This window comes from Dendropsophus ebraccatus, chromosome 1 (assembly GCF_027789765.1).
Source record: "Dendropsophus ebraccatus isolate aDenEbr1 chromosome 1, aDenEbr1.pat, whole genome shotgun sequence".
In the NCBI taxonomy this organism is placed as follows: domain Eukaryota; kingdom Metazoa; phylum Chordata; class Amphibia; order Anura; family Hylidae; genus Dendropsophus; species Dendropsophus ebraccatus.
The window spans coordinates 226665557-226678985 of record NC_091454.1 but is presented as its reverse complement, the minus strand read 5'-3'; the positions used below and the strand labels follow the sequence as shown (position 1 = coordinate 226678985).

General features: G+C 41.2%; 1 protein-coding gene across 1 annotated transcript; it reads right to left on the bottom strand.

The window, feature by feature from the left end:
- Positions 1-3561: 3561 nt before the first annotated feature.
- On the bottom strand, positions 3562-6297 carry LOC138785764 (olfactory receptor 1468-like). The gene is made up of 5 exons (XM_069962067.1): positions 6184-6297; positions 5694-5780; positions 5494-5598; positions 4723-4794; positions 3562-4503 (listed from the first exon to the last, which is right to left on the bottom strand). Exons 1-5 carry the CDS (start codon positions 6295-6297, stop codon positions 3562-3564), a joined length of 1320 nt encoding a protein of 439 aa, XP_069818168.1.
- Positions 6298-13429: the final 7132 nt, after the last annotated feature.

Here is a 13429-nt window from a genome sequence, read left to right as displayed (position 1 = left end):
TAATGTAACTTTTGGCTTCATCTTTACCTTGCATTTACTTCTGTGCTGTTTACTTCTGCTTACTCTCACTACTGCTATGATTGGTGACTCAGTTACACACTCTCGCTGCTGATTGGTTGCTCACAACATGTGACCGAAATCTCTGCTCTCCCTGCTCACAGACAAGTCAGTGCAGTTGTACTACGTGATGGCTATATGGGGATCTGCCGATAGCCCCATTCCTGACATGTTTGCACTATTTTTGAATGTCTGAATGCAGCTCCTCATTGTACTAGCCATACAAACCTACAATGTATAATGATTTTTTTTATAATAAACACTTTTCTGCTTGTTTGTTTATTTGTGTATTTTGAATGTAGCCCCACCCCTAGGGGCATATCTGGCGCCAATTACTGTACTATTTAATACCTGCCTATCCACACCATTGCATGCACCGCTATTCTGATGAAGAGGACCTAAATGAAGAGGACTTAAATTGTGCACTTATTTTATTTAAACTTTTTATCTGCTTCTAACTGTTGGAGTTTTTGGGCAGCACTAACCTTTATGGATTAATCACACACCATTTTTGTACTTAGACTAGCCTTATCTTCACAGGCCCCTACCTCGGAGCATCCCATTTGGACTATCCTAGTTGGCTTGCAGCCCTGCACTCTCCACCAAAGCACCATATCCTGGTATCTTCTGAAGACCTGGTACCTATTTGGGCAATATGCATGAAGCCCAAGGGGCTTGAAGGTGAGCACCCCATCAGCACTATTTTTTAATATATATACCTTATGTTTGTACGGTATCACACGATGCGCTGCTGTCTGGCCTTTTTTCTCTCCCTTGTCCTGTATTACTCTGGGCTGCTTCAGCCCAGATCTATTGATTACCGAGCCAGAATGAGCATCAGAGCAACGCTGAGCCCTTGCCTGGTAAGAGGAAGGGATCTCCCCTCCGTGATTGCATCCGGAACCCAGGGATGGCTGTTTTCAGTCATTTAAATGCAGCTGTCAGCAATCCGCTGCACCAATGAACTGCTGCGGTGCCGGGCTTCATATAGCGGGAACCATGTGACCATTCTGTGAACCTCCCCACCCGCAGCAGGACGTGTCAGCACATCATTTTGTGGGGAGGAGTTAAAGAAGAATACATACCCTTACAAAAACAACAATACTACAACGATTGCATATTACCATAAATCTTATCAGATAGTTGGTGCTGGGTGCTGATAGTTGCTGACCTGTCTCTGTGGTCTCTGTGCCTGCCATGGTAAGATCTGCTTATAAACTGATTGCATTGACTTGTAGTACTATTTCATTGATTAGAAGGAGCAATTACAATCATATGATCACTTATTTATCTCCTCTAGAGGGATATATATTTTTTTCTTTTTCAAAAAAGTCAATCACCCTGGGGTGCAGTGGTTGCCCTCCCTGCTATACCTCTGACTTGATTATGTATCTATGCTTGATTTTACCAGTACTATTCATATGTTGACAGCCACTAAAGCTAGAATTGCTAAGAAATGAACACACACAGCTTACCCGCACTTTAAGACGTTTCAAATCATAATTGTTAAGAATAAAGTAAATGGCAAAAATTCAGAGGATGCCGAGTGTCTGTGTGTCTAGCTCTGTGTGTGTCTAGCCCTTGCACCTGTGGGTTGCTGTTGCACCTTCTGTTTTTTTGTGAGTCTAGCTCTCTCGTTGTGTTCATTGTGCTCTGTGTACAACTACATCATGTTTATTGATGGCAGATTAATCTTCCTCATTGTAGTCAGCTGCACAACTCTCTTTCATCTCTCCATAAGAATTATTACATTTATTATATATAACTCAAAAACCCTTTGCTGCCACAACGGAGTGTCTAAAAATACAAAAAGAACACAAGATCAAGGCTTTCACTTGAGCCATAGTTTGGTCTTTTAGTCTTGTCATATGTGCAGTCACGAAAACTCAGCACCCAGGATTTCCTTTAATCACTTTTTTATTCACACAATAGGGGACATTTATCGCTAAAAAAATGCATATTTTTTTGTCGGAAAATAGGCAGATGCAAATAATTTATTCGCAAATGGGCGTTTTGCAAATAAATATTTGCATCTGGCCATTTTCCACCCGGTGCGCCAGGGGGGCGGAGAGGGGGTGTGGAAGGGGCGGAAGAGGGGGGGGGTGCAGACTCAGAGTCCGCTCAATTCATCATTAGGTTTGCAATAAAATAGTTAGGAAACCTACTCCAGCTCTGAGCTGGCGTAGGTTTCCTGGCGGGCGCACTCACTAGTACAGCATTTATGTAGAGACAGTTCGCCTCTACATAAATCTCCGTACTGTCGGAGCTGCGGGGACATTTTTAAGTCCGGCAGAAAACGCTGGACTTAATAAATGTCCCCCAATGTGTTGGCACGCTGTAAACATGTTGAGTTGCGTGTTTTACATTGTCAACACAACTGCGCCAAAAGCGGAAATGACATATAAAGCAATGTATGCGCCCTGTATACACGTCATCATCACTTACAGTAGTTAACACAATATAGATCAACACAAATCAAACACCATTTATGTTAAAGAATAATACATGAATAACAGAACAATTTTGGTTCTATTCCCCAAATAATGAGCTTCTCAGCCTATAGACTAAACAGTTACAAATGTCTATCACAACACACTGTATCTAAGCAATTGTTAGTTACTGGATACTGACTCCGGGTTAGACATAAAACATATATCTCACATCAAAATATTCATTGTCTGACAATCTCATTAAGTGATGGAACATTTGTAGATTTGGATTTTTTGCTATTCCTCGTGGCCATTAGGACATGTACTAGCACCGCATGGTCCTGTATTGGCACATCTTCTACTGTATATCTAAAGAAAGCGGGGCTAGACTTGGTCCCCATGATAAAGGGTACCCAAGAAGTCATTCTAGAAATTTATGAACCTGTTTCCAAAATAGCACAATTGGCGGGCACTCCCACCACACGTGGAGCAGGGTTCTTCTTTATGCCAGTCACTCTAAGGTAAAACTGACATGTTATCTACGTTCCTCAAGTCTGTACGATTACAATGACACTTTAAAAAAATAATATATTTGTTAGCCATATAATATGTAAATGCTATTAAGATGGATGTACTTAAAAAGACTGTTGGCAAGTTTCCTGTGTCCTATCTCAGGGAAGCATAAACTAGTGACAGAGAAGCTGAGCACAATGATCTATCAATCACACTGTTCTGTGCAACTAAACAAAAAAAAACCTCCTGAATAACATGGACAATAAGTAGTCCTCTCTATTATGTGCATGAGCCCAGTAGTCCTGGATATTCATGAGAAGCAGATAACTTCGCCCACCAGCTACTGATTAGCAGTTATCTATCCTTGCTGTGTATAGGCAGTCAACTGTCAATCAGCAGCTGGAGGGCGGAGGGAGGCGTGCAGCAGAAATCCTATTCTCCTGCAGATTAGGAGGACTGATGAACTGAATGACATAAGTATTACACCAATCTGTTCAGCAGTTTTATCCCTAGATTATGCACCCCTCATTTAAGGCCACATATAGGTAGTTACAGATTCCCTTTAAGTATATCTCGGTTTATTGAGTTTATGTTTGAGAAGTGTTCCCTCTATGGCTTTCTTAATATCTTTGTTCCTGAGACTGTATATAATGGGGTTGGCCAATGGAGTAAACACAGTATATAGCAGGGAGAGGATTTTACTTATAGTCGATGATTTTCCTGTTGCTGAAAAAACATAGACGCTGGAGAGAGTCCAGTAGAAGATGGAGACCACAATGAGGTGGGAGCTACAGGTGGAGAAGGCTTTCTGTCTACCGGTACTGGATGAGATCCTTAAGATGGTGACAGCAATATTGATATAACATTCTATAATTATTATAGTTGGAACAATAACTAAAGGAACGCTTTGTATATAAATGATAATATGGATAATGAAAGTATCAGAACAGGCTAATTCCTCTAAGGGCTGAAGCTCACAGAAGAAATGATCAATCATATTTGGGCCACAGAAATCCAGCTTTGCTGTTGCTGTGCTATTAATAAATGCCATAAAGAAGGCAAACAACCAACAAATAGCAACTAATATCCAACAGTATTCACTTGTCATGATGGAGACATAACGGAGGGGATTACAGATGGCCACGTATCTGTCATAAGACATCACAGCCAAGAGAAGACACTCAGATGCTTCTGAGACACAGAAAAAGTAAAGCTGAGTCATACAGCCCGAAAGAGTGATAGACCCTTCCTCCACCAGCAGGATGTGGAGCATGTTGGGGACAATATCTGTAGACAATAAGATATCACTGATGGAGAGTTGTGAGATGAAGTAGTACATTGGGGTGTGGAGGATCTTGCTGGTGGACACCAGGATGATGATCAGGAGGTTCCCGCATATTGTTGCACCAAAAACAAGAAGGAACAGAAAGAACAGAATGTTTTTTAAAAGTTGGCTTCCTTGAAATCCCAAAAGGAAAAACTCAGTGACTGCAGTCAGATTTGTCTGCAAACAGAAGAAATTGATAAACAATGGTGGTGGACAAAGCAAGGGCTAATGATATTTGTTAGGTGCCAAATTTATTAGAGAAACTGCGTTTAAAAACTATTTAATAATCAGTCTGTTTTTAACCCGACCAAATAGGACTAATTGAAGAAACTTTTCATATATTTGTGAATAGAATATTATCAGAACATCCGTAACAAACTGCACAAACATACTCACCTTGTACTGACCAGATGTAGGCATGCACCAGTTTGGCACAAATGTGGAATAATGTGAATTTTTGGGTGAATACTTAAAAGAGGCAGAATAAAAAGTTGCATCTAAAAAATATTTGCCAATTGAATACTTGTTCATAAATAGAACTTAGAACAAAAATAGGCAAAAAAAAATCTAATCATTCACCTAAAAATAGCTGCAAAGCCCTTGATAAATGCCCCCCCCCCCCCCCCCTCACCCCTCGGTTTCAATTCAGCATGCTTTACAAAATATACAATTAATTTCCACGGCATACTAAAAAGACGAAAAACATTTATAAAGCGCTAGTACTCAAATTCATCTATAAACTGTACCTCAGTGTTTCATTGCCAAAAGGATGCATGCACCCCACAACATAATATACTGTAAAATATAGCCGGTTAATATTTTCCAAGGAATCAATAAGAATCTGATCGCTTCTCCGGGACGCCAGCACCATGACACGTATTTAATGTCCTTCTTAATAAGTTTTTGAATAGATTTTGGCACCTTTTAAAAAAGAAATTATTTTCTACACAGTACTTAATTTTGTTGTTGTTGTACAAATTGGTGGATTAAGCTTGAGACTGGAGTAAGATTATCCTTAGTTTAACAACCCCCCCCCCCCCCTTCCTCGCAAACATTTATGGACTCTTCATTTTCCATACTAACTTTCAACACTAATTATCAACACTATATTTGGGTCTAACCAAACACTATATTTGGGTCTTACCAAACACTATATTTGGGTCTTACCAAACCTCTTATCATCTCAAACTGTTCTGCATCAGATTGACCAGTAGTCGGAGAGGGAGTGCTACTATGATATTCTATACGAATGGTGACAGAGACGGGCATGTTCTAAGGGGGACTAATAAGAAATATCTCTTAAAAATTATTCTAATGCTGGTATGGTGGGAAAAAAATATAAAAAAAGATAAACTCTACTTATCTACCCTGGTCCCCTGCAGCTCTCGTTCTTCTGCATGGACACAATGCCATAACTCATTGGAGAAGTGGTAAATGAACACGTGAAATTTCAGCTGATAACCATAAACACATCACTAATATACAGCACCTTAAGATATAAAAAAAAAAGGTAACTGGTACTCTATAGATGGCCGGCACCCTCTCTGAACTTGTCTTCCATCCAGCCAACCTGAGACATGATTGGTCGGCAATTGCTAGCAGTGGATCGTGATGATTTGTGCGCCTAAGTGCATTCAGCGTGGCAGAACAGCCATTTCTCAGACAACCAATGATAACGTCATTAACAGCATGCCAAGACACATAAGTTTTGTATTTCTGTGCTCATTCTATATACTGAAGCTGCTGTAGAGGTAAAATTAAAGAATACAATGTTCATCTAAACCCATCGGAAGAATAAGCAGAGTTTCTCTGGAGTACCCCTTTAAACATCAAAGAACGATATTCCCTGTTACTCACTTCAGATGTTTCTTCATTGCTGACATTCATTTTCAGGGGAACATTTTTTCTGGTTGTTCTCAGTTCTTTGGGGTGATTGATGATAATGTTATACAGCAGCATAGTCGGCTTCATGGACCAAGTGAGGCAACATACAGCATTACCTGCCGATATATATCTACAAGATGAAGACAAGGGAGCAGGTAGAAGAACTCCCCGGAGATATCTCTGCTCCTGTCTGATGAGTCTCCGGTGTGACGGTCAGTAGGGAATTATAAAAATAAGCTGCAATTATTAGTAGATACTGAGAATAGTTATATATATATATATATATATATATATATATATATATATATATATATATATATATATATATATTTAGGTGACACATTCCCTTTAACCCTTTGAGGACCAGGCCCAAAATGACAAAGTGGACCGCACCAATTTAAATTTTTGCGTTTTCATTTTTTCCTCCTCCCCTTCTAAGAGCTCTAGCACTTTCAGTTTTCTATCTTCAGTTTTCAGTTTTCAGGCCCTGCAATGGCTTGTTTTTTACAGGAATAGTTGTACTTTGTAATGGCGTCTTTCATTTTACCATAGCATGTATGACGGAATCCCAAATATATTATTTATGAAGATATAAATTGGTGAAATCGTAAAAAAAGAATGCAATGGGGTAATGTTTGGGGGGTTCCTGTGTCTACGTAACGCACTATATGGTAACAGCGACATGATACTATTACTCTATAGGTCAGTCAGAACACAACCATATGCAGGTTACACAGATTCTCTAATGTTATATATTTTTTTTTAGGAAATCCTTTTTTTTTTTTTTTGCAATTAAATATTAATAAAATGGGCCTATTGTGACGGTTATAATGGTTTTAGTTTTTCACCCACTGGGCTGTATGTGGTGTCATTTTTTGCGCCATGATCTCTAGTTTTTATTAATAGCATATTTGTGTAGATCGGATGTTTTTATCACTTTTTATAATTTTTTCTTATATATAATGTAACAAAAAATCGGCAATCCTGGCACTTTCCCCCCTCTTTTCGTTTACGGCGTTCGCTGTTCGCCTTTTCTGATGTCGATTGTTATATTTAAATAGATCGGACAATTACAGGCGCCACAATATATGTTAATTTATTTAGTTTTACATGTTTTATTTGTAAAATGGGATAGGGGGGTGATTTTAACCCCTTAAGGTCAAAGCCAATTTTTGTTTTTGCACTTTTTATTTAAAAGACCATAGCACTTGCATTTTTTCACCTAGAGACCCATATGTGCACTTATTTTTGCGCCACCAATTGTACTTTGCAATGACAGGCTTTATTTTTCCATAAAATATGCTGCAAAACCAGTAAAAAGTCATTTGTGCTGTCAAATTGAAAAAAAAAAAAAGGAATCTGCATTGATTTCAGGGAGTTTTGCGTTTACACCATTCACGCTATGATCGAATTCCCCCTGCGGGACTTGTATATACACACCAATGATCAGTCACATTGGTGATAGATTGTTCTGGCCTGCTGCAGGCCAGAGCAATGTATTGTCAAGCCAGGATCAGTGTCATTGCGACGCTGAGGCCCGGCCCGGGCAAAAGATCAAACCCACTAGACACCAGGGACAGAAGGTATGAAGCATTTCAATGCAGCTGTCAGGTTGCATTTAGATGCTTAATTAGCCGATGCGGCAACGGAACCCACGCCAGCTAATAGAGGCGCTCCCCAGCTGCACATAGCAGCCGGGAGCTGCGCTGTTCAGAGCAGGGTCCTGGCGGGACCCCTCTCTGAACCCCCCTTGCGCCACCATGACGTACCACATACGTCATGGGACGCTAAGGGGTTAATCTTTATTGGGGAGGGACTTTGGGGTATTTTAAAAAAAAAATTTACTTCTTTTTATTTTTTCACATTTTAAGTCCCCCTGGGAGACTATTATATGCAATCATCAGATTGCATATACTGTACAATGCTAGCTATGCCATAGGCATAGCAATGATCAGTGTAATAGGCGCCTCTGCTGATTGAGCCTGCCTGTGGCAGACTCATGAAACAGAGCACCGATCGGACTGCACGGAGGAAGGTAAGAGACCTCCGGTGGTCTGTGAAAGCAATCGGGACCCCCACAGTCACAATGTTGAATGTGGAGGTCCCTATCGGTAAGTGACAGGAGATGCTCCTGTCACTTAAGACCCTGTCAGCGCTCATTTGCTTCTTATTCCCCGATTGCTGCCGCTGCTATTGCATGCGGCAGCAGCAAGTAGGTGAGTCTGGCCGCAGAAAGGGGCAGGGGAGCTGCTTGATGATTGCTGAATCGTCCGTGCAGCCCATAGGGGATAGCAGCGGTCTGCTGCCACCTGTCCTATTCCACAGAGCGATGGCAGCAGATCGTTGCTTTCTAAGTCATTTGTCTTTCAACATGTTTGCTTTCTATTACATGGGACGATTATCCGCCGTAACGGCAGATATCGTCCGAAAGCTGCCGATAATCATTCTGTGTAGTAGGGCCTTTACACTTAAGAGGTTAATGACACGCTGCAGCGCGATCGCCACAGCCTGTCATTAACGGTGAGGGCCAAGCTGTTCACTGCATCCAGTACCCACCTGCTATAAAGCGCAGTCCGCTCTGGAGCGTGCTTCATAGCACCTTAGAGACCCAGGACATAAAGTTACATCCAGGGTCATATGGTGACAGATGGGCAGGGCGTAACTGTACGTCCAGGGTGGTCTAGGGGTTAAGGTTGCTGTATGACACATGGGGGGGTGCAAGCAAGGCACATTGCACTCCAACTGGAATCCTGCAAAGAGGGGCCATAAGAGAGTCCTTGTTTAGCTTTTTTTCTCTCTTGTCTTGCAAATTTTCCTAGTTTGGAGAAGGAATGGGGTCTTGATAGTAGAATTTTCCATTCAGTGTGGACTAAGGACTGTCTTGGGTAAAACCTCTCCTAGACTCCACACAATTGCCTGATCACCTTGTACAGTATATGACCAAGATTTTTTGTAGGGAAAGGAATCAACCTGGGTAGGATCTTTTGTGTTTCTGTAGCATACATGTCTTTACATGGCAGTTTATTGGGAACTAGAAACTATTTAGGCTTGAAGCTTTATTTAACCCCTTAATGACCGCAGGCATAAGTGTACGCCCCCCAAACCCGTGCCTTAACGCAAACGGGCGTACATTTATGCCCGCGGTTTCCCCAATCGCTGCGTATACACACATGCAGCGATCGGGGAAGATGGCCTGCTATAATGTATAGCAGGCCATCCTAGCTTGTCGGCGCGGGGGGGGGGCGCTTCTGGATATGTGGGACCCCGTATCGCACCAGGACAACATTTTCCAGGTGACGTACCCCACACTGGAAAACAGGAGACCCCAGAAGAAGTGCAGAGTGTGGGGTAACAGGGGGATCAGGAAGGACACCATTTTCCAGTGTGACACCTGTCCTGATCACCCCGGCCTCTGCATAATGGATCCCTTCAAGGCGTACCACACGTCATTGGAGTTCTATATTTTCAAAATTCTTCCCCTTATTCCTATTTAAGGGGTCACGTTGATCCAGGGATTATTCTGATCGCCATTATGGAGTCGGGAAGGAATTTTTCTCCTGTGATGAGGCTACTGTCGTCTGCCTCACAAGGGTTTTTTTTTTTTTGCCTTTCTCTGGATCAACACAGGTTGTATTTGATGGACAGCTGTCCTTTTCAACCTTATAAACTAATAATTGGCCTAATACCCCCAAATAAATTAGAATTGTCCCTTTTCCCCAGCTAAATATGTATGGCCGCCATTCCCATTAGAGGATGCCATGATGCAATTACAAAGCCTATGTGCGTCCAGGACAGTAGAAACCCCCCACAAGTGACCCCATTCTGGAAACTACACCCCATAAGGAATCGAAAGAGGGGGGCAGCGGGGATATGGCCCACTGGTGACGGCCACATTTGTGCCGTGGAAATGAAAAAAAATTGTATTTTAATTTTCATGGCAAATGTTCTACATATGTATCCGTCGACAGTGGGGTCCATATGCTCACTGCACCACTTGTTAGATTCCTTATGGGGTGTAGTTTCCAGAATGGGGTCACTTGTGGGGGGTTTCTACTGTCCTGGACGCACATAGGCTTTGTAATTGCATCATGGCATGTAGTCAGGTGTAGTCAGCACAGGGGCTTTGTAATTGCGAAATGGCCTCCATCCTCCGTTCCAGCCTCTAAATGGCGCTCTGTCCCTTTGGTGGCTTGCCCTGTGCCCTTATGGCACATTATATCCACATGTGGGGTATTTTCGTACTCAGGGGAAATTACCCTACACGTTTTGTGTTTGTTTTCTTTTTTAACCCCTTGTGGAAATGGAAAAAAATCAAGGCTAGACCAACATTTAATGTAATTTTTTTTTTTTTAATTTTTACACTAAATGATTGATCTTGTCTTGATTTTTTCATTTTCACAAGGGGTTAAAAGATAAAAAAAAAAAAAAAACACAAAATGTGTAGAGCAATTTTCCCTGAGTTCAGAAATATCCCACATGTGGACATAAAGCGCCATGCGGGTGCAGGGTAAGCCTCCAAAGGGAAGGAGCGCCATTTGGCTTTTGGAGGCTGGAATGGAATTCAAGGGCCTTGTTGCATGTAAAAAGCCCCTGTGTTGTCAAGACAGTTGAAACCCCCCACAAGTGACCCCATTATGGAAACTACACCCCTCAGGGAATGTAACAAGGTGTGTAGTGAGCATATGGACCCCACTGGTGGCGGGCACAAATGTGGAACAATGTGGCGTGAAAATGAAATATTAAATTTTTTACACTATAATGTTGGTCTAGCCTTAAATTTTTCATTTTCACAAGGGGTTAAAAGAGAAAAAAACACACAAAATGTGTAGAGCAATTTCCCCCGAGTCCGTAAATACCCTACATGTGGACATAAAGCACCATGTGGGCGCAGGGCAAGCCTCCGAAGGGAAGGAGCGCCATTTGGATTTTGGAGGTTGGATTTGGCTAGAATGGATGATGAACGCCATGTTGCATTTGCAGAGCCCTCGTGCTGCCAAATCAGTGGAAATCCCCAACAAGTGACCCCATTCTGGAAACTACACCCCTCAAGGAATCTAACAAGGGGTGCAGTGAGGATATGGACCCCTTGATGATGGGCACATTTGTGCCGTGAAAGTGAAAAAAATGAAAATTTTCACTTTCACGTCACATTGTTCCGCATTTGTGCCCGTCACCTGTGGGGTCCATATGCTCACTGCACCCCTTGTTAGATTCCTTGAGGGGTGTAGTTTCCAGAATGGGGTCACTTGTGGGGGGTTTTCAGTGTTTTGGCATTGCCATAGAATGTCTACTGCTGTCCTGGGAGAAAGTGTCATTTAATGCCGGTTATGCACCAGCATCCAGTGACGTCCATGGAGAAAAGATAAGTATACACCGCTGATTCACCAACATGCATTGCTGTCCTAGGAGAAAAGTTGATTTGATGACGTTGGTCCATGAATATCAACTGCTGTCCTGGGAGAAAATTAATATTACGCCGCTGGTCCACCAATGTCCTCTGCTGTCCGGGGACAAAGTGTCATTTTACAACACTCATTTACCAAGGTCCACTGCTGTCCATGGCGGAAACTGAATGATTGACAGGCTGATTGACATTTTTTTTTAAATTGTCATTTTGCAATTTTTGACACTATAACAAAAACATCTGTTGAAAAAACATTGATGATGCAGGATAAAAGGGGTGGTGGACCCCCGAATTGTGTCGCATTGCTATCCAATAAAGAAGTGTTTTGTCCTGAGAGATCCTGGCAGAATGTTTTTCCAGAACAGGAAAATCCAGTCTGAAAGAGGTATATTGGTGCCAATTTTTATCTGGAATGATAATAATATTAAAAAAATAAAAATAAAAAGAGAATAGAAACAGATTAGGAAAAAAAAAAAAGTTCCATAATCTGTCCGATTAATGAAAAATCTGAGTCACATATATTTCCTTTAAATATAAAACGTTGAACATTTTCATAATAATTTACTATATTGTTTAAAAATAATACCAACATTTTATCGACAGATGCTTTGGATTCATTAGACTTGTACACAGGGGAAGCTCTCGGAACCCTCTATGGACTCTCCGGATACAGATCCCTCCACACATGAAGGTATAAAGAGGGATGCATAATGCAGCAGTGCAGGATACCATCTCACTCCCACTGGACTCCGTTCCTGTATTTTAAAATAAAATCATTAAGGCTTTTGCTGTAAAATTGTGAGATAACATCTGTAAGATCCATGGACATTATACAGAATGCAGATAAAACGGAGGTGAGCACACCGGCTGCTGCGACATATTGATACATTTACACGTTACTTATCCAATGAGCAAATAGTTGGTTAAGGGAATTAGTAAAAAGTATCTATTTCTGAGTATTTTACTTTAATATTTTTATTACATTACATTCTGTTACTTATCCAGCACTGATCTTAGGTTATAGGCTTTATTATATTCACATATAACTGTTAAAGGGGGACTCTGGAAAAAAAAATATATATGTGAAATTAACTGGTTATACAGATTTATAATTTACTTCTATTTTAAAATTTTAAGCCTTCTAGAACTTATCAGCTGCTTGCATTTTTTTTCCTTTCAAATCAACTGCTACTAGAAAGTCATATAAATTTGTATTTTACTTTTTTGTACTATTTAAAAATCTCCTGTCTACGAGTACTTATCAGCTGTTGTATGTTCTGCAGGAAGTGGTGTATTCTCTCCAGTCTGACACACAAGAACCTTCCTGAGCAGGAACTGTCCAGAGCAGCGGCAAATCCCCATAGAAAACCTCTCCTGGTCTGGACAGTTCCTGACATGGACAGAAGTGGCAGCAGAGAGCAGACTGGAAAAATAGGAAAGAGAAAGGAGAGAAGGGGCGCCTTCTAGTGCAGCAATGTATGTAAAACAAAGGGAGTGATGATAAGGTAAACAAGTGTATGTTCACCTGGATGAGTTGTGCAAACAATAGGAACAACTCTATCACTCACTCCAATAACACTCCAAACCGAGGAATGAAACAATTAGGAAACACAGAAAGACCCAGCAGAAACCATCTAGGACAGGCACACCCTTCAAGTGAGCCAGGCACAGGTGTAACAATGCATAGGAGTGAGCGCTTGCCACCAATCACAACAATATGTTTGAATAAAAAAAACATTTATAATTATTTTTTGTCCAAGATGGCATAGTGTGTTGGTGATTGTGACAAGCTCTCACTCCTTTGCATTGCTACAA